Source organism: Tachypleus tridentatus, chromosome 5 (assembly GCF_004210375.1).
Source record: "Tachypleus tridentatus isolate NWPU-2018 chromosome 5, ASM421037v1, whole genome shotgun sequence".
Lineage (NCBI taxonomy): Eukaryota > Metazoa > Arthropoda > Merostomata > Xiphosura > Limulidae > Tachypleus > Tachypleus tridentatus.
In genome coordinates, this window is record NC_134829.1 from 26,503,345 (window position 1) to 26,526,345 (window position 23,001).

The 23,001-nt window shown below is 35.5% G+C and overlaps 1 protein-coding gene across 5 annotated transcripts in view; it reads right to left on the minus strand.

Moving 5' to 3' along the window:
* LOC143250779 (breast cancer anti-estrogen resistance protein 1-like) overlaps positions 1-23,001 on the minus strand; it is a 75,365-nt gene that overhangs the window by 15,175 nt on the left and 37,189 nt on the right. For 3 of the 5 annotated variants that reach the window (XM_076501756.1, XM_076501757.1, XM_076501755.1), the window contains exon 2: positions 7,407-7,727. In XM_076501756.1, the coding sequence (XP_076357871.1) occupies positions 7,407-7,727 (321 nt within the window). Of the gene's footprint in view, positions 1-2,947; positions 3,257-7,406; positions 7,728-23,001 lie in introns of those variants that run through there. The other 2 variants (XM_076501758.1, XM_076501759.1) reach the window with 2 other exon arrangements.

Genomic DNA, 23,001 nt, shown 5'->3' on the forward strand with positions numbered 1-23,001 from the left:
CATATACTGACACATTTTTAACAGATGTGGAAATGTGGGTTTCTATAACACAACCTTTATGCGGGCTAAACTGAGGCATCAAAATTTACGGGGCTTTACAGGTATATGTCCTGTTGTGAGTCAAGGTAATTCAGCCATTCGTTACTGTTGTGAGCCAAGGTAATTCAGCCATTCGTTACTGTTGTGAGTCAAGGTAATTCAGTCATTCGTTACTGTTGTGAGTCAAGGTAAGAGCTGATCGAATGTCTGATAAAGTAGGTAAGATTTCAATAAAGTGTTCTCATACGTCTTTTCTGTACAATAATGTTCATCCCTATACAATTGAAACTAATCATCTGGTATTGAAAGACATTTGTACCAAACGATATTTGTGCTTTCTTGCGGGCTAACGTTCGAATTGCTACACCGATACCCAGTATGCTACACTTACTTTACATTTTAAAAATAGCGTTTCAATTTTATAGTCTACGGGTCTCTTTTTCGAATAAAGGGATTTGCGTATGGCATAAAATTCAAGGCTCAAACTGACAAAACATCAATACTTTCTAATTAATTAAGTTAAACTCACTGTCTTTTAGCAGATTACAAGGAAAGCCCGAACTAATAAAATAAACAATTTATTGTGACATTAACATATACGCTGATCGTTTGATTTTCTTCCATTGACTTTACCAGCAAGCAACCTTTCTTTCTAAATACTTTTAACCCAGAATAATTCACCTGCCATTAAACCAAACAACTGTAGGAAATCCAGCTGTATATTATTATGCTAAAATAAATCTCTTTATATTAAATTTTACGACGATAAAAGATTGGAACAGTGCAAAGATAAAACAACTCTTTTTCTTACACTTTTACGTCAATAAGTCAGCCATTTATACTATACACTAAACCGTTTAAAACAAATACGATGATCAGCCTCGTGCGCAGTTCTGTATGTGGACACGTTAAATAAGTGACAATTTGTATAGTGTTGAAACAACAACAGAACAAAAATAGCTTCAGCAAGAAAAAACAGAGAAATTAATTCGATAGGACAGTGTCAAGATTAGGGTTACTTAACGTCCTGGTGTCAATAAGTCAACTTGTATGAGGCCTAACATGGGTTAAGTCTTTATTAAACGCATCTTATAGTCGACATAGAGATAAATTAACACTGTAACTTGTGTACGTTTTTTTTTTTTTTCTTTAATTTCGTTAGGACTAAATTTTACAATTCTCAATACTACTAATAAAAACTTATAATGTTATTCTACGACTTAACTTTGATAAATGTTTAAAATGTCTATTAAACTATATTTACAGCCACCTTTCGTTTACATCCATTGAAATAAAGTATTGCATTTAGATAGTGAGGTGTTCGCGCATTTTCAGAACAGGCGAAAGTTGAGCAGCATTACAATATATTGTGAGAAAAATCTACAATGAAATGGAGGTTATAACACGTCAGTAGGCTTAAGCCGTTTGTTTAGCTTAAAGCTATATAATGAGCTAACTGTGTTCTGTTCGCAGCGGGGTATCGAGCCTCGGAAAGCAGCATTATAAGTCCCATCGGCGAACAGGGGCTTAATGCACGTACCTCTAACAGGTATAACAGACACATAAATATTTATCGATAAAAACACCACCCACAGGGCAATAAGTTACCGCATTCAGAGCTTACTTCTAAAATTAGCCTAGTTAATAACTTTTAAATGTAAACATAAAACAAATCATTTATGGCTCATTCCAAACACATTAATATATTAAATAAATGCACACACCGCCGAGTATTCCGACAAAACAAGATAACACAGCGGAAGAGCTATAGGAATATTAAGGTACAGGGAAGTATTTTCACATCCTGTTAGTTTTATTTTACAGTAGACGGAACAGTAATAGAAGAATTTCTTTAGTATACGAATTATTTTAGTAAACGTAAGTAATTGAGGAAAAATACAAATACAATTTTATAATACAGTAACATAGACTTTAGAGACATATTCAAATGCCACATAAACATAAAGAACAGGTTATATAAGCAGCGAAAGAATTAGCGAGAAATGGATTTGTAAAGTGTTCTGGTTGTAACGGGTTTCGTCTGCTTGTTTAAATTTTGCGAAGAGCTATTCAAGGGTTATTTGCGCTAATCACTCCTAATTTAGAAGTGATAGACTACAAGGATGACAACTAGTCCATATCACTCACCACCAATCCTTGAACTAGTCTTTACCAACGAACAACGGGATTGGCCGTCATAATATAACGTCCCCACGATTGTTTGTTTGTTTGTGAAATTATCAACTACACGAGGGCTATCTGCGTTATCCGTCCTTAATTTAGCAGCATAAGATTAGAGGGAAGGCAGCTAGCCATCATCGCCCACCGCCAACCCTTAAGCTACTCTTTTACCAACGAATAGTGGATTGACCGTCACATATAACGCCTCTGCGGCTGAAAGGGCGAGCATGTTTGGTGTGACAGGGATTCGAACCTGCGACCATCAGATTACGAACCCCACGATTGAAAGTGCGCCGTAACCACCAAGTAGTACCCACCACCATCTCCAGTTATAACAAGAAAACAAATAAAAAATAACGTGCATGATTAATTCTGCCTCGTGACCATTACGTCATCTTCGTCAGTCTTCTTGCCAATGGCAAAAATGCATTGATTAAACTTTGTGCACTAACTTTTAAATATTCGAGATTAATTTTAATTTATTTTCTTAAACATTCTAATAATAATGAGTATTAAAACAAATAGTTTTTATTTTTCAAAAAAAAATTGTGAACAATTTTTCATCAGACATTTGATTTTGACATCAAACATTTTTTAGAATGAATAACAAATTCCACGATTTTTAGAAGGCTGCCTATGAGAAGATTTATCCCGGCAGTTTAGATAATTTATACATAAAAAATACTACATTACAGACGCTAGAAATGTGAGAAAAAAACTCTCCTACACAGTGATACCAAACCTGTGGGGTGGAGCATGTAGTAACGAAGTTTGCCTTCTTCATACAATTGTATACCAAATATATCGACTTTCGGATCGGACCAGCACTTCGGTTTAAATAATATTCGTTGGGATTACGCTGACAGTTTATTTGGAATAACTATTATTTTCTTTAGTAGTATTAACAAATGACTCATATAAATGAAAGACATCTATACTTCGACCAAGTAGAAACATAAAAATAGTTTCGTTAAAATAGCTTCGCTTTAACTTTCTGAAACATTGCTAACACTGAGTGAATCCGAATGTTAAACTTATCGTAGATCAGTTCGACTGCGCAAAACCACAGAAACTAACGAAATTATGCAATACGATGAGGTTCGCTATAATACAAAACACATTGAGAAAGAATCTCGTGTTACAAGACGAGCAAACGTGAATACGTGCCCTTCCTAGAAGTAAATATTTCAATGATAGACAATTTATAACTAATGACTATTTTCCGTTTAGATCAGGAAAGTATAGAAGTTTAAACTAGTTCATTACTAGTCTAACCGTAAGAGTATAACTAAATGTTACATGAAAGACTTTCTAGTTTTACATTTTATGTTGCCGTTGTTACAGGCTACAACACAAGGTTTTGCGTTCATTTTCTTTTTCAAACATTGACCGTTTTTCGTGTAGGCTATCTAATGTATAAACAGAAAAGCAAAGCGGGAGATATGATGTGTGAAGACAAAAGTTTACACTGTCTTTGTTAATTCCTATAATTTATACAGACAAATACCAGATGGCACAACAGTTATAATATGCTATGACCGTATCAACCCCAACTTTCTGGTTAAGTTTACTTGAGTTCCCTGTCTTTTATCACCTCACCACCCACGTTAACTCCACACTTTCCCACACCTCAAGCTTTAACTGTGAAGCCTAAGTCTCCGTGAGTTTAGCTACGAATACCACTCATATTCGTTTCGTCACATTTATAAAAAAATCTTTCTTACATATTATGCCAGTGTCCTGAACAAACACAACTTGTTACCTCACTTTTGTTGCTATGTACAAGAAAAGTGAACAAATTCTTAATCCCAAATGTTGGTTTGTCTGAGATCTGGACTGCCATTGGACAATTATGAAAATTACAATAACTTCCAAACTTCCATTCTTAACACATCAAATTCGCCACCAAGTGGGAGTTTAAAGCATCACCGAGACTAACAAGTCAGCTTGTACTGTGGTAAGTGACCGTTTACAGAGGTAGGTCCGTATGACGTTCATCGATCTGCAGTCACTTACGTTAAGAAGGTGGTGATGCATCGTCTATAGCCAGTCTACTGGCTACGACAGAAACAAACAACAGTCGCTACAGGGTCAACAAAGGTTAAAGTACGAATGCATACAAACTGTTGGCATTTACTTTAATCTCTGGTTACAGAAAACTATGTACTTAGATCGAAACTAAAAATCAACCTATCAAACAGTATAGCTATTTAAGTATACTTATATTGTCTTCCTGTTTATAAATATTTGAATGCATTGTTTCATTCAAATACTGTTAACGGTATTTCCCCTGTAAACAACAATAGATTACCAACTGCTATAAGCTTTGTTGCGTGAGATACGAAAAACCAGTATAAGGTTGCCTTACATCATAAAAAACGTAGGTACATTCGAAAATAACCTCTTATTAGAACGAATGTAGTATACTGTAGTCGGCTACTCTTACGATACATATCCGCGTACAATTGGTTTTATTATTTTTATGCACATGAGAAATATCACTGTGGACTGTTATTAACGCACAGGGACAGAACTTGGTAATCGAATGCTGTTACGTAACAGGAGCTCACCAAGTCAAAATCTCCACCGTACGGGAATAACACACATTAGTCATGTAATTCGGACTTGTAACGCTTAGCGTTCTTGATACAACACTGTTACTCAAGGATTGTTAATGTTACAATACCTGCATTTGATGTCGTTGTTACAGTAGTGTTACTCAAGAATTGTTGTTATTCTTAATATAATATATTTAAGGATTATTAATATTACAGTACCTAAAGTTGTTGACGTCGTTATTACTGTAGTGTTACCCAACATATTTTAATGTTACAGCATTATTGTTGTCAATAATCCAACAGTTTAATACACAAGGATTGTTATTGCTATTTGATACTTGAATTATAACGATAATAATATAAACGCTAGAGGTGTTCATTTTCTTGATACGGTGTTCTCATTATTCTAAGCAGAGTAGTGTTAATCACAGATACTTTATTTTCTCACTAAAGGAATCTTATTAAAAGATTGTTGGTCTATATTGGACACTGGAGTAGCTAATATTAACTAACTGTTGGTATTATATGCATGAGTGATAAAAGGTTATCACATTACTAAACAGCTGATTATGTTGTGGTCAGTAAACATCTCTTTAACTACTTTAAACCTGAACATTGAGGAATAAAAGTATATGTTTAGGTCTACCAAAGTTGACTGTGGGTGATGTGTACTAGTTGGCTCCCCCTAGCGCTGACAGTCCTCGGGTAACTTTGTGCGAATTGAAAAAGCAAACCAGCCCTAAAGACTGACCCAGTTAGAGAAAGTAATATCTCGGGTTGTATTTTGGTTCACGGTTTTATCATATCTGGTACATTCCAAATTATATATTGGATTTTATTTTCAACATTTCGCTGATGTGTGAAATATACACATTAAGGAGAATCAAACATAGTATTTCGATACTACAACCCGTTTCCTTATATCACAATCTCATCTTCACAATGGCTTCTAATACCAATATAGTATGCAATCGTAATCTGGTAATGAATGCTAAGCAGAACTGTATGGCTCGGCACGGCCAAGCGTGTTAAGGCGTGCGACTTGTAATCTGAGGGCCGCGGGTTGCATCCCCGTCGCGCCAAACATGCTCGCCCTCCCAGCCGTGGGGGCGTTATAATGTTACGGTTAATCCCACTATTCGTTGGTAAAAGAGTAGCCCAAGAGGTGGCGGTGGGTGGTGATGACTAGCTGCCTTCCCTCTAGTCTTACACTGCTAAATTAGGGACGGCTAGCACAGATAGCCCTCGAGTAGCTTTGTGCGAAATTCAAAAACAAACAAACAAACAGAACAGTATTCTAAGCACGGATTAATAGTATGGTTATGCACAAGTGAAGCTAATGAAAACATATGAATTAATATTACTCCATGAATTGGACGTGGCACGTGAAAGAGTAAGTTTATTAAAACTGCGAACAGCGGACGACGTTTAATATACCGTGAATAATACAACAGTGTAACAAGAGTTATTACATAGGGTTCAGTAACAGTGTAAAAATAAATAAAAATTCCTGCTAGATGGAAAAAGGTAATCGTTGAACCTCACCCTTTCTGGTCGAAAACACGAACCGAATTCCGATGATGAAGATTGTTTGTTTTATTTTTAATTTCGCGCAAAACTACACGAGGGCTATCTGCGCTAGCCGTCCCTAATTTAGCAGTGTAAGACTAGAGGGAAGGCAGCTAATTATCACCACCCACCGCCAACGAATAGTGGGATTGGCTATGACATTATAACGCCCCCACGGCTGAAAGGGCGAGCATGTTCGGTGTGACGGGGATTCGAACCCGCGACTCTCAGATTACGAGTCCAGTGCCTTATCCACCAGGCCATGCCGGGCCCCGATGATGAAGCTAGCTCAATTATGGCCAACAAATATTAATCTATTCATATTTGTACGTTGCTGACACGCGACAAATTTGACCACAGTTACTAGCCTATACAGCAAAAACAATTGTTATAAATCTAACACAAAGCCTCTTTATACACTGAAATAGCATAACTGTGATCCTAAACAAAGCGTCTTTATAAAGTAACATATACAAAAATAAACACCCCTCCCAAAAATGTGAGTCGTCTATGCTCAAGCTCAGTTATAAACTTCACAAGCCCTCTTTGTGTCAAGCCATTACAATACATAACACAACAAAACAACCTTTGTTTCATTGTATATAATTAAATATATAAGCTTGGACAAGAGTACGGCGTTGTTCTGTGGCTTACAAATTAATAACAACGAAAAAAATCAACCATTGGCGAAGTGGGCTTCTTTTTTTTTTTAAACGAGAAATCAAAATCAAAACAATTATTAATTATTAAAGATCCAAAAAAATCATCTAAATTCGTTAACATATCTTAACTTATGCATATTTGTGCAAGGTTCACGTCGTCAGAACAAAAAAAGAAAAGAAAATGAATACACATAATGATTAATTCATTGTTGTACTTGGACTTTGTAGGTTTACATCATCACTCGGTCCTCTTTCGTTTCACGTCGGAACTAAACAAGTAAACACTTAAGAAACGAAACAGAATATCCATTGATATTTATATGGAACGTTTCAAGTGACATAATGCTTTGATGTACCTAGAACGATATATACAAAGAGTAAGGGAAATGACTCTTACCTTATTAGGGTTTACATGCCAGCTTCGCCGTCTGGAATGCCTTATCCCTGGACCTGGAAATGTCCCTGGTAAAGTAGATGTGTTTTCCGGCAGAGCAGTACCATCCCCTGCAAAACCCATTCCAGAAGGATCGTACATTCCAGGGAGAATGCGTAAACGGTTTCCTGGAGCAATTCCCTGTCGACCTCGCAGTGAGCATAACCACCATCCTTCTAGGCCCTGGGTATTCTGCTCCAACACTGTCAGCACGGCTCCTTTCCGGAAGGCTATTTCGTCTGGTGCTTCAGCTATATTGTCATAAAGAGCTTTGGCCAAGCAGTTCTGAAATTCATAAAAAGATAATTATGTCCTAATTAAAATTGGTTAATGAACTGTAAATCAAATGAATATACCCAACTAAAAATTATATTTCTACTTAATATGAACACAACAACATGATATGGCTAAGGTTAAACTCAAAACATGAATAAGGATGAACCGTCTTTTCTGTGGTGGTTGCTTATGGAAAACAGATAAACTCAGAAACAAATGGTGAGAGCTCTTTGAAGCCAGAAAAATTCAAACATGAGGAGCGGTAGGTCTTCGAAAACTAGTCAAACAGAGACAAGTGACAGCAACTCATTTTGGTGTATTATTGACTAGCTATGAAATAACTGGTCTGTACAGCAGACAACTTGAATATGGTGGTGGAGGTTGAAGTAGGACTTGTAATTATCATTACTTTAATAATGTGACCTTTAAGGATCATAATTACATGTCAATGGTCTAAATATGTCTTCATTAAAACCACATGATTCTGGTCAAACTAAAGTAAGAAAAACATAAATAAACTGAATTCAAAATGACTTGAAATGAAGGGAACCAGCAAGACGGCATGACTAGATTTGAAATGAACCCAATAGAACAATATGACTATATTTGAAATGAACCCAATAAAACAATACGACTAGATTTGAAATGAATTGAATAAAACAATACGACTAGATTTGGAATGAATCCAATAAAAAATACGGCTAGACTCAGAATAAACCCAATAAAAACATGCCTCGGGACGAATTCAACAAAGCGAAATGCCTAAACTTGTATTAAAATCATTACGATCATATGACTACGTTTGGAATTAATCCAATAAAACGATAGGATTAAACTTATAATGAAATCAATAAAAAGATATAACTTAACTAAAAATGAACTCAAGAAGTCAACAGAGACCAAGTAAATAAACCCAACAAGAAATTACATAATTCAACAAAATGAGCTTGACTTAAAATGAGGTCAATCAAATGACATTAGTTGACGCAACTTTGTAACACAACGTGCCTCACGAACAATGGAAAATTCTCATGACCCCAAATACCCAAAGAAATGTACTTCTATTACAACTTGGAATTCAGAATTGAAGTAATTTAATACACAGCAATTTGCGAAAAGGTTAAGAAACGTTTATAAGCTCTTGTGAATTTTTAAATATTTCACTACTTTCCTTTCGATTGTCACGGGTGAAGCAAAAGCTACTAATCCTTCAAATGAAGCCTAGATTAAACAGTTGCTGAACTTCTACTCATAATTAAAAAAACTAAACTTTTATTTAAATTTTCCATAAGTAAAATAAAGCAAAAACCGTGCACGTGTTAAGTTATCTCTTTATCGAATATAGGCCGTACTTAATAGTAACTTAAAGAACGATAAAGAAGCTAGAACAGGTTAACTTATATATTTCAGTAGTTGCGATTAGAATTACTATACATTATCTTAGATGTCTTGTATTTGAAGAAGTACTGTTGAAATCAAGGTACCAGTTTGACCGCAAATATTTGCGGATCTCTGCTAACCTTAAGTAATATTGTCTTGGTTTGAAGGTTTGTTGGGTCCACGGGGACATACATGCAAATTTACGGTTTTAAATTTTGTGTTTTGCTGTTTTTATAATGGATGCAAATTTATGTCCTAAGATAGCCTTTCACTAATCACGAACTTACATAACTCCAGCTAGTACCATATAATCTACAAACAACCCGATTAAATAATACGAACAACATTGACTTCCAGTTCCTTATATTCGTGCCGTTTGTTGAGAAGTTCACATGAAATCAGTAAACGATTAAATGCTCTGAAGAATAACATCATCTACTCCACATACATCCTCAAGAATAACATAATCTCCATCTGCATCCTTAGTAATAACATCATACACATCCTTAACAATAACATCATCTACTCTACATACATCCTCAAGAATACATAATCTCAAGAATAACATAATCATCCATCTGCATCCTTAGTAATAACATCATACACATCCTTAACAATAACATCATCTACTCCACATACATCCTCAAGAATAACATAATCTCCATCTGCATCCTTAGTAATAACATCATACACATCCTTAACAATAACATCATCTTCTCCACATACATCCTCAAGAATAACATAATCTCCATCTGCATCCTTAGTAATAACATCATACACATCCTTAACAATAACATCATCTACTCCACATACATCCTCAAGAATAACATAATCTCCATCTGCATCCTTAGTAATAACATCATACACATCCTTAACAATAACATCATCTACTCCACATACATCCTCAAGAATAACACCATATCCATTTACATTCTGAAGAACATCATCATCTACTTTATATAACTACATCCCTTATATTTTCGTTTTTCAGTTAACGCGTTTAACTCACCATATTCTTATGTCGAGCAGTTCAAGATTTTCAGCACATATTTTACAACTTATAAAACACTTCCTTTTAGACATGAAAAGCGATAATTGTAATTCGCCATCTTATTACATATATTCTTTGCTTTCAGTCATAAGTTCTTACAACTGATCGACAAATCTATGCCTTTACGTTTTGACTCCTTAACCCTATGATCAAATACGTATAGTTCGGCGTTGGTCCCGTTTTTAAAGTTGACCGTTAGATTGTTGTGTAATTTAGAAACATTCTGAGTTTTATGTAAATAATTCAGATGTGGCTCTCCCCAATAGGTTAAGTGTAAGCTTATGTATATGTTTTGTTTTATCTATGACAGATAAAGGTTATATAACATAAATAGCTGTCGGTTAGTATTGCTCCTATACTGAAGAGTAAGAGACAAAACGTCGCCAACGTAATTAACTCACAAGAAACTGACAAGGGGTTCATTGTCACAATAAAGATAAAATATTCCGCCATCTTAAAATATATCGCCACAGGAGAAAAAATTTATGTGGTTTAGCCAGCTCTGTCATCAAGTATAAAGTCTGAGGTCAGTTCCTTTTTGTGTTCATGAATTAATTTAAGAGAAATCTTATATAAGTCCTGTTTGTATATATGCATATAGACACTGAGACAGTATTAACAAAACTACAGTCAGTATGAGGTAATACGTGGGAATCTTGACAAAGTTCCTCAAAATTGCAAGCATTGCCTGTTTAGATAAAAATCCCTTATTTGCTGGTTCGATATACTACAACTACATAGTGCAAGATAAATTTAGAAAAACAAAAACAAACTCCAAATACTTTATAAAGTTTTTAAATTCGAAGTATACAATACCAATAACCTTAATCCAAATAAAACACTGCATCAGCAGATATGACAGTATAAAAAGTTATGTTTAACCTAATAAACTAAGTAACCACCTTTATCTTAACCCTAACCACGTGCCACGTCAAAAGTATAAACGTTCTAAAGATGTGTTTCTTTCTTATGTTATACACGATGACCATCATTTTAATTTATTTCAGTAGGTGGCGTATTCAATTTTGGAAATTACAGACAAAAGAGGGCACCTGTAAACATTACCTATACCTTCCAGCACTACGCCCACTCTTAAGTGCTATACTTCTTGGAACTAGTTAGGGTTAACAGTCGAATTTGACACTTTACTTAAAGAACCACAACTCAAGTTAAAAAAGAAAGACGTGACTAGCCTACTGGCGACATTGAGGCATGACTTAACTTACTCTTTGATCAATACATTGCTCTTGTGATACAGCATACGAGTAACGCCTCTATTTTTTATTACTACGTCTCGGACATCTATATTGATTGTCGGGACTTTAGCGAAAGAGAAGACCCTGCATTTCGAAGTCGGGGACCGTCATTCTTTCCACGAACGTAAAAAAGCTGAATTACTGTTATGCTGGGAATGATTTAGCATGTAGCTGTTTTTAAATTCATCAAATATTAAACATTATTCTTGCAGGCACATTGAACGTAATTTGCTCTAACATATATATATATATAAATAATATTATGGCTTTTTCTTGATTAATTCGTTATATTTATTTACAAAATAAACAAACCTTGGGAAAAAACTACAAAATTTACGTTTAATTCGAGTTGATACGTCATGGATTTAAATTGTGATTACAAATGTATACGTGCTGCTTTACAGTTATTTTTTCAGATAGATAATGCACGAAATAGACACGCAAAACAGTAAATTTGTTTACATTTCTCACTATAAACCTAATACCAATTAATGTTAGTATACTGGAAAATAATAAAGCTTCTAAACTTATCCTGGAAATCAAAATAACTACCGTCATTACTGTGTATGCCACTAAAACATTTCTAGAATTTGGTTAAAAGAACACAAAGTAAGGCCACTAATATTACACATATTCGCAGTTCAGCGAACATTACTTTCTAATTCTCATAATCTATTAATTATTTGTTTTTGTTTTCCTGTTCACATGGTCTTGTGTCTCTACTTTTACACTACAGTAATAACTACGTTCACACAGTTCTGTGTCTCTACTTTTACACTACAGTTATTACTATGTTCACACAGTTTTGTGTCTCTACTTTTACACTACAGTAATAACTATGTTCACACAGTTTTGTGTCTTAACTTCTACACTACAGTAATAACTACGTTCACACAGTTCTGTGTCTCTACTTTTACACTACAGTAATAACTACGTTCACACAGTTCTGTGTCTCTACTTTTACACTACAGTAATAACTACTTTCACACAGTTTTGTGTCTTAACTTCAACACTACAGTAATAACTATGTTCACACAGTTTTGTGTCTCTACTTTTACACTACAGTAATAACTATGTTCACACAGTTTTGTGTCTCTACTTTTACACTACAGTAATAACTTCCCTACTCTCACAGCCATGTGATCAATGCATTGTTTCTACAGTTCACCAATTACAACCTGAAATTAACAATAATTCAATGGCTCCCCGACATGTCCACCCCGCCGGTACAGCGGTAAGTCTTCGGATTTACAACGCTAAAGTCAGGAGTTCGATTCCCTTCGGTGGACTCAGAAGATAGCTCAATGTGGCTTTGCTATAAGAAAACACACACACTACTCGGCAGAAAATCTATGAATGTAACAAGGGTCCGTTGAATAATAGTCGTATTATTATTATAAGTAGGAATGATTCGTTAAGGATAGTAAGGGTAGGAATCCTTTCATTACATCTTGAAGGTCGAGAACTAGTACACGTTGAAGTTCTTTAATAACTGAGAGTAATTTAGTAAGAAAGTTTCCACTGAGGCTGAGGGTAAGAAGGCCTCGTTGATCGCCTGAGAGTAAACTACTGCAGTGACATGCCTGTAATCTGAGGGTCGCGGGTTCGCATCCCCGTCGCACCAAACATGCTCGTCATTTCAGCCGTGGGGACGTTTTAATGTGACGGTCAATCCCACTATTCGTTGGTAAAAGAGTAGCCCAAGAGTTGGCGGTGGGTGGTGATGACTAGCTGCCTTCCCTCTAGTCTTTCACTGCTAAATTAGGGACGGCTAGCGCAGATAGCCCTCGAGTAGCTTTGCGCGAAATTCAAATTCAAAATAAACTTCAGTGACAACTAGAAAATATGGTCTTACCTGATGGCAGAAAGGACTCAATACTTACCCGAAAGCAAACATAATTCAATGTCTACATGAAGGTTGGAGGAAATATGTATCAGGTCCCGAGGTTAGGGGTACTTCAGTATATGTTCAAGAGCATAAATGCTTTAATAACTAACTTAATACTAACAGTGTTTAACTCTCCATGACTAACCTAACACTACCAGTACTTGACTCTCCATGATTAACCTAACACTAATAGTGTTTAACTCTCCATGACTAACCTAACACTACCAGTACTTGACTCTCCATGACTAACTAACCTAACACTACCAGTACTTGACTCTCCATGATTAATCTAACACTAACAGTACGGAAGGTTTGATAATTACGCGAACGTTTATATATTTTATTGACTACGTGAAAATAATGAAGTTTTATTGGCTTACTAACTACCGAAAAACAGCTGCGACAATCTTAGAATAAATACCTAAAAACATGGCAGTTATCAATGAGTACTGAAAGTAATTGAGATAGATTAGATAAGAAGAAAGAAAGACATCTCAAAACAGCAGAGCTGTGGATAAAACGTTGAAATCAGTAGAACAGTGTAATGTAAATCTGATAAGACATTCGCCACTTGCTAAACCTAAAACTACATCAACCAGTAGGTACGTACCCAGTTAGTTTTACCAATAAAGTAAATGAAAGTAAAAACGCCTATTTCATTACAACAAATATGTTCGGTCTGTAACGCCACTCAATTTAATTTGTACGAATATGCAATAAAATTACTTTTATTGACTTCAACTATTGTATTTGGGCTAATTTTGAGTGTATTAAAACAACTACAACTACTTTGGACATGTTTTGGAACACAGAATCACCAAATTCACAACGAAAGTTCCAGTCTATAATATTCTTAAATTCGAGAACAAAAGAGCGAGCACAAATAACCCTCGAGTAGCTTTGCGCGAAATTCAAAACAAACTAAAAGAGCGTCTGCTTATAGCCAAGGAGAAAGAGGTCTGGTGTACCTGACCCTCCCGGGTATACAAAATATATATACCCAAACACCAGAGAGAGATCTTATACCCATCACCTCCGGAACGTGTATTGACCTCTAGTAAAGATGGCACTTAGTGCCTATCGCAATGAAAAAAAAAATTAATATAATGTGTTAGGCCTTTTGTATTACTTCACCAATTTTCTCGGGAAACAGATAGTATTACCCATTACCCACTAATTCATGAGGTGAGAAATAACAGTCGACAAGTAATAATACACACACACACATCCCAGAAACCAAATATATCTTGTTCAGGGAAGTAACTGATAAAATGAGATACGATAAAAATGTTTAAGATGTTTTAAAATGTTTATTATTAGTAATTTCAAACAAATAAATAAATACAAACACGTTTTTTGTTTGAAACTTGCGGCTGAGTTATTGGGAGCTATTAGTGACAACCATTTAAAATAGTCTAAACTGTGTTGTGTTTTTTGTAGCAAAGAACTTTGGGCTATCTGCTGTATTCATCGAGGGGAATCGAACTCCTGATTTTAGAGTTGTAAATCCGTAGACTTACCGTTGTACGAACGGGGGACATAGTTTAAAGTATGTCGTATGCATAAATATCTTTATTTTGATTATCCTGTCTGAATTGCAACACAGCCATTGTTTAAGATATAACAATTGTCTGATAAGTGTTCAAGTATACTTTCATTAACGTTTATTTCCAATAAAACCCTGACACTTAAGTCTTCAAATCTAGAACTTGATCACGGAGTCCACATCTGTCATTTACAGTTATCAATACTAGAATTGGGTTACAAGGTGTAGCTCGTGTGTAAATAAAACCAGTTTGACTTCATACACGAAAGCACACCTTTCAAAATGGAAAAGACATGTGGCGACATACGTAATGTTAGAAGTAGCCCAATATAATTTTCGTTTCATTTAATTTCGATTGGATTTGATTTATTAACAGTATTTCACTTATTCTTAAGAGTCATTTTTCATTGGCCTTTGCAAGAACAATATTAAAATAATTCTGATTATCGTTCAATATATGTTGTCTTTTAGCTGTCTGCTTCACCAACTTAAAATCAGTGGGTTCCCTGATTATCGATTCTACTGTTCTAATATTAGTACATATATAGAATGATAACTTTGTTGTTTAATTCTACATATGTTTCAATACAAATATTAATTGAGATTATGAGTATACTTTTCTCGGTATTTAATCTAGATGCTTTAAAAATGTCCTCATATTAGCATCACCAACAGTATAGAACATGCACACAAATTATATAGATCAAATGATCATACATGTTAGCAACATAAGACTGTAGCATAGGCCTAACATGGCCAGCTAGTTAGGGCGCCCGACTCGCAATCTAAAAATCGCGTAATCGAATTCCCGTCGCACTAAACATGTTCACTCTTTCATCTAGGGGGGAGTTATAATGTGACAGTCAATCCCACTATTCTTTGGTAAAAAAAGCATCCCAACAGGTGGCGGAGGGTGGTGATGACTAGCTGCCTTCCCTGTAATCTTACACTGCTAAACTAGGGACGGTTGGCGAAGATATCCCTCGTGTAGCTTTGCGCGAAACTCAAAAATAAAATACGACTGTAAACAAGCATGATAGAAACTCCAGATGAAATCGTACAATATATACCTGGTAACGATAATGGAAGTGCCATGGGGCTAATCATTAAATTCTTTACTTTATCATGTAACAGATGGTGTTTTTACTTGTAAACTGAGAAGGTAACACGCATTTAACTCTACAAATTTGTCGGTGTTCTTTAGCACGTAACACGTCGTGTTTCTACTTGAACATGATACATCGGCATCACTTATCAAGTAACACATGACGTTTCAACTTGTAAATGATTTATGAATAAAACATAAATAAAAGCTTAACTAATAATTTATTAACTTCCAAATACGTCTGTGCAATATCAGTGTGTGATGCAAAATTATGTTTACCTTCATTGATAGTATTAATTATAATGTATTATTTCTATCCTGTTATTTATAGGCATGTATTTAAATTATATGTGAGAAAGTTATGAAATCGTCTTTCTGTTACACAGAACGGCGCTCTTGGTGTTGGTTTGTGTAGTTAGCATGCAAATTGTTAACAATCGTCATAAGGACCATAATTAAAATATTTTGAATAAGATTGAAATTATCACGTCATCTAGTGTTTTCCCTCTCTGATGACTGATTAAAGAATAACACGTAATAATTCGATGTTTTTGTTGGTTTTTTTCTACAAACTTAGGTTAATATTTTTCGAAGCACGCACTACTATTAACAACCTCGCTTTGCTGAAAATCACACGCAAGCGTTGAGGCCTTTCTATTAGATAGACGTTACAAAGTTATAGATCAAGGGCTAAGTAACGCTTTCCATGCGAGTGTGTCTGAAAATCGCAGAACAACAAGGTAACTAAGGTACATTAACGACAGCAATCACGTAAGACAATTTTTAATGTTCTATTTGTGTGCCGTTAGGAACATGACTTAAGGACATGAACCACACATAAACTACGTGCTGAAATCATATACATTCTTAGAGCTATTGCATCTAAGTGGTTCAGCGATACGCCCGTAGAATACTTATAACGTCAAAATCCGGGTTTCGATACCTGTGTTGGGCAAAGCAGAGATGGCGCAATTGTATAGCCTTGCGCTTAGTAACAACAAACAATTTACCGAAACCGCATAACACTACATACTGATATATCATACATTAAATACGATGCAGAAAACACTACTGTACAGCATTTCAGTATCAAGGAAGCCTTAAGCATCATCACATTTCAGTAATCGCCTGCGTAATAATCTATTAATACTTAAAAGACACATCAAATAAATTAATTTACAGCTTGTCACAAAGAAACAGAAAACCAAACAATATAACATTTTCCTTCATCTAGTGTTTTTTTCTGATCTGTAACATTTTTTTTCTTTATATCTAATTTCACCTTCCAACAACTTTCGGGGGTTTTCTTTATATTGCTTCAATTCTTTTAATAATACACGTCATGCATGAAAGAAATGACAAAGAATTATCAAGTGATTTCGAAAATAAGAGAAACTTAAGTTATATATAAATGTAAGCTAAGCTTAAGTTTTTGGAATAAGTATCAAGTGTACGAGTTTATACCAAAATTCTTAAAATTTAAGACCTTTAGATTAAGAATTGAAGCGATAAAAAAGTTTTGGGAAGCTCGAATAGATATAAAGAAAAACAATAGTACAACGTAACGGTTAACAGCGCTTGTTTAAACACTCGCAACCATTGATGGGTTAGTAGCAGAAAATCACGACCAATTTAACGAGAACCTACCAATGTTTCAAAAACTACTTTAGCGCAGAATAAGTCATATCATTCCAATATTTTTTAACCGTTAAACAGAAACTCATTGAAAACCTGCAACCGGAAGACACTCGGCAGTATCAAACTATGCAGCATTTTGGTTCTTGACATTCGTCATCGAGAAAAAAATAGACATTTTGTAAGTCTCAAGTTTCAAGTAATAATAATTTGTAGAATATGTATTATCCACTACAAAACATTTCGTGGGCAGCTTTTTTTTTTGTCAGCGCGTAACTAAACATAAAAGAATAGCACGTATGATTTCTTGCAATGTTCATATTCTGTAAATATTGTAAACTTTTGAACACATAGTCACATAGTTTGCATAAAATTTTTAATAATAAATATTTTCTCATGTCGACTGCAAACATTGATTTCGCGTTTTTGTCGCAATTATTTGTTCTTTTTTTTTACATTTTTTCTCTTATAGCTATGCTAGTTATAATTAGATATAGTAACTTATATTAATTTGGGTGTTGTGAACCTTTTATGAAATTACGCCTAATTAATTATTCAATATTATACAACGACCAACTAGGGGTATAACAAATATTGCCTATGATTTCGGGCTACTGATTATTTGTTGTCATTATAACCACTCAATATTTGTATGATGTCAACTATCACCTTAACCAAAATACTTATAAATGTGACCTAAAGGGGTCACCATTAGCTACTGAATACCATAAATTTATAAATTATATACTATAATACTATTTAATAACAATATGTAAATACAGACTTAGTGGCATGGCCAGTGGCTAGGGCGCTTTACTCGCAACATCAAGATCGCAGGTTCGAATCCCTATCCCACCAAACATGCTCGCCCTTTCAGCAGTGGGGGCGTTATAATGTGATGCTCAACTCCACTATTCGTTGGTAAAAGAGTAGCCCAACAGTTGGCGGTGGCTGGTGATAACTAGCTGCCTTCCCTCTAGTTTCTCACTGCTAAATAGGGACGGTTAGCGCAGATATTCCTCTTATAGCTTTGTGCGAAATTCAAAACAAACCAAAGCCGACTTACGTTATAACCATCCTACCGGTTAGCGTAACAACTAAGGATTCGACAATCCCGATTTCGCGACCAGTTACTGCCACAAACAAACAACAACCATAAAAAAGTCCCGCATTTTGGTTTGGTATGTTTTGAATTTCGCGCAAAGCTACAGCTACACGAGGGCTATCTGCGCTAGCCGTCCCTAATTTAGCAGTGTAAGACTAGAGGGAAGGCAACTAGGCATCACCATCCACGACAACTGTTGGGCTACTCTTTTACCAACAAATAGTGGAGTTGAGCGCCACATTATAACGCCCCCACGACTAAAAAGGTGGAGCATGTTTGGTGTGACGGGGATTCGAACCCGCGACCCATGGATTACGAGTCGAGCACCTTAACCACCTGGCGATGCCGATCCCGCATTTTGGAACGGTGGATAAGTTGTAAGAGTGACGGTGAAATTAATCTACTCGACAGTAGTCCTCCAATCGGCGGTGGGTGCTGACTGGTTCTCTTCCTTTTCGTGTAACAATTCAAAATCGGGGATGACTGATGCAGATTAGCCATGAGTGGCTTTACGCGAAAGTTAACATTTCACAACATAGTTCAAATCGCTTATTATTTTCAAAAACATCTTGAAAAAAATCTAGCTAAAACATTAACGAGGAATTAGAAAATATAATTCTAACAAAACAAAAAACAGTTTCTAGTTTTAAATCTACGTAAGATTTAAATTATTTGTCTATGAAATTTAGTGGTAATTGTGGTATTCTAAATATGAATAATAGCACAGGAATGATGGTCAATTTGAATATTTTTATGACAACTTACTGACATTGACTAATTTTTATTGACCGTTGAGTGACTGACTATACTATGAGAGGTATCTTCAGTTGTAAGCGAAACATGCAATAGTTAATATAATTAGCACACGCTATCCGGGAACAATTTCGTAATAAATACGTTATTAACTTGAATCGCCTATCAGTGCTGGCTTTACACAGCGGGATTCGGTTTGTATAAAACCTGTTATTTATATATTTTCTTCTTCTTCTTTACTGCTACCTGCCATCTCTGAAGTTTTCTCTGGAGGTAAAAGATCTGCACGTGCGTTACAATAGTTATAGACAGGAAGCTGGCGCAAAGCCAGATCCCAAGAGACAGCTATCCTTATCGATTTCACCATGGGAACGGGTTAATGTTCTAACCGAAGCGATGAGAGGTAATCATTTTCAGGTTTCTCAAAACAAAACTAACATCACAATAAAAGAAAACGCAAATATACGCTTACTTCACGAACACATCAAAATGTGTATTAATTTTGACAGGTAATTTCCAAATTTGGTTTCATAGTTTCAACATTCACAGCTTTAAACATGTTTTTTACGTATTCGTATAAATTTGGCACATCCCTGTCGACGTGATATTAATTTGATAATTTTATAAATATGCGTGTGTTACTGTAGTATCCCCCAAAAAACAACAACAACACTATTTAAACACAGCATTAAAAAATGATATGAGATAACAATCCTAAACACAATCAATCTCAACTTGTGTTGGGCGCAGCTCTTTGAGCTTCTTCCTTGATGCGACTCAACTCTTTTCAAACATAAGCTATATTATACACTGCAATGCAATTTACTCTAAGAGTGTTATTAATACTGCTGGACTAAACTACACACGTGCGGAATAAAGCACTACTACCATTAAGCTGACAGACGCAAAGGCTAAACTGTACACAGATCAAGGTACGAGTGTGGTGCAGGATTAAATGGGAAAGAGACAGCCATACTAGATTACACTGTTACACAAAAAAAAACAGATAAGGGCTGGAGACAACTATATCAGATTACACTGTGACACAAACCAAACCAAATCAAGACTGGAGACAATTATACCATATTACACTGTGACACAAACCAAACCAAATCAAGACTGGAGACAACTATACCAGATTACACTGTGACACAAACCAAACCAAACCAAGACTGGAGACAATTATACCATATTACACTGTCACACAAACCAAACCAAATCAAGACTGGAGACAACTATATCAGATTACACTGTGACACAAAACAAACCAAACCAAGACTGGAGACAATTATACCATATTACACTGTGACACAAACCAAACCAAATCAAGACTGGAGACAACTATACCAGATTACACTGTCACACAAACCAAACCAAATCAAGACTGGAGACAACTATACCAGATTACACTGCCACACAAACCAAACCAAATCAAGACTGGAGACAACTATATCAGATTACACTGTGACACAAAACAAACCAAACCAAGACTGGAGACAATTATACCATATTACACTGTCACACAAACCAAACCAAATCAAGACTGGAGACAACTATATCAGATTACACTGTGACACAAAACAAACCAAACCAAGACTGGAGACAATTATACCATATTACACTGCGACACAAACCAAACCAAATCAAGACTGGAGACAACTATACCAGATTACACTGTCACACAAACCAAACCAAATCAAGACTGGAGACAACTATACCAGATTACACTGTCACACAAACCAAACCAAATCAAGACTGGAGACAACTATATCAGATTACACTGTGACACAAAACAAACCAAACCAAGACTGGAGACAATTATACCATATTACACTGTCACACAAACCAAACCAAATCAAGACTGGAGACAACTATATCAGATTACACTGTGACACAAAACAAACCAAACCAAGACTGGAGACAATTATACCATATTACGCTGTTACACAAAACAAACCAGATTAGGGCTGGAGACAACTATATCAGATTACACTGTGACATAAAACAAACCAAACCAAGACTGGAGACAACTATACCAGATTACACTGTGACACAAACCAAACCAAATCAAGACTGGAGACAACTATATCAGATTACACTGTGACACAAAACAAACCAAATCAAGACTGGAGACAATTATACCATATTACACTGTCACACAAACCAAACCAAATCAAGACTGGAGACAACTATATCAGATTACACTGTGACACAAAACAAACCAAACCAAGACTGGAGACAATTATACCATATTACACTGTCACACAAACCAAACCAAATCAAGACTGGAGACAACTATACCAGATTACACTGTCACACAAACCAAACCAAATCAAGACTGGAGACAACTATACCAGATTACACTGTCACACAAACCAAACCAAATCAAGACTGGAGACAACTATATCAGATTACACTGTGACACAAAACAAACCAAACCAAGACTGGAGACAATTATACCATATTACACTGTCACACAAACCAAACCAAATCAAGACTGGAGACAACTATACCAGATTACACTGTCACACAAACCAAACCAAATCAAGACTGGAGACAATTATACCATATTACACTGTCACACAAACCAAACCAAATCAAGACTGGAGACAACTATATCAGATTACACTGTGACACAAAACAAACCAAACCAAGACTGGAGACAATTATACCATATTACACTGTCACACAAACCAAACCAAATCAAGACTGGAGACAACTATACCAGATTACATTGTGACACAAACCAAACCAAATCAAGACTGGAGACAACTATACCAGATTACACTGTGACACAAACCGGATCAAGACTTGTTGCCCTTTTACGTGACCTCAGTATAAGTGCCCCACACACACATACACACCCGTGCTGAACAATTAAATTAAAGTTACCTAAACCAATCACACTGACGCACAGGAATTATGCTGCATTCCCGGCATTCACTGACTGACATGCAGATTTAAACACCGAGTGTACAAGTAGTGTTTAAATGATAGAACAAAACCTTTGTTGTATTTTAAGAGCTATATGAAATCATTGGTAGAAATAGCCAGATTTTAACAGTATACGTTACAATATACACGAACTTGGAACACCCAAACAAACAATTATACCTCGCAGCAGCCTCTAAAGTGAATGGCTTTGACCACAGGTCGAGATATTTAGTGATTAACACAATTATAAAAGGGAGAATCATTAATAGCCGTGGCGTTTGAAATTCTTTTAGGTAAGATTAGAGTAAATTAATCAACGATATCTTTTTCTCAGCTTTATCAGCTGTATGTTTATGTGCCGGCAATGCCAAGTAGGGCGTGCAATAACTGCTTCAATTTTATTACTTATCAGGATCTCTATCAGTCTACCCTCAAATAAAATTATTTTAGACCGGATTAGAGAAAATCTATGAGACCTTGGGTATGTTCATATACATAACTTCAAATGGTTTGACCTCCTGAGTACAAAACTCCAATCAGATCTTAAACGGTCAAGAGATGACAGAGCTATGAGTTAAACAAAAGTTTGTACTTGAAAGAAAGAAAAACCAAAAAACACACACACCTCGG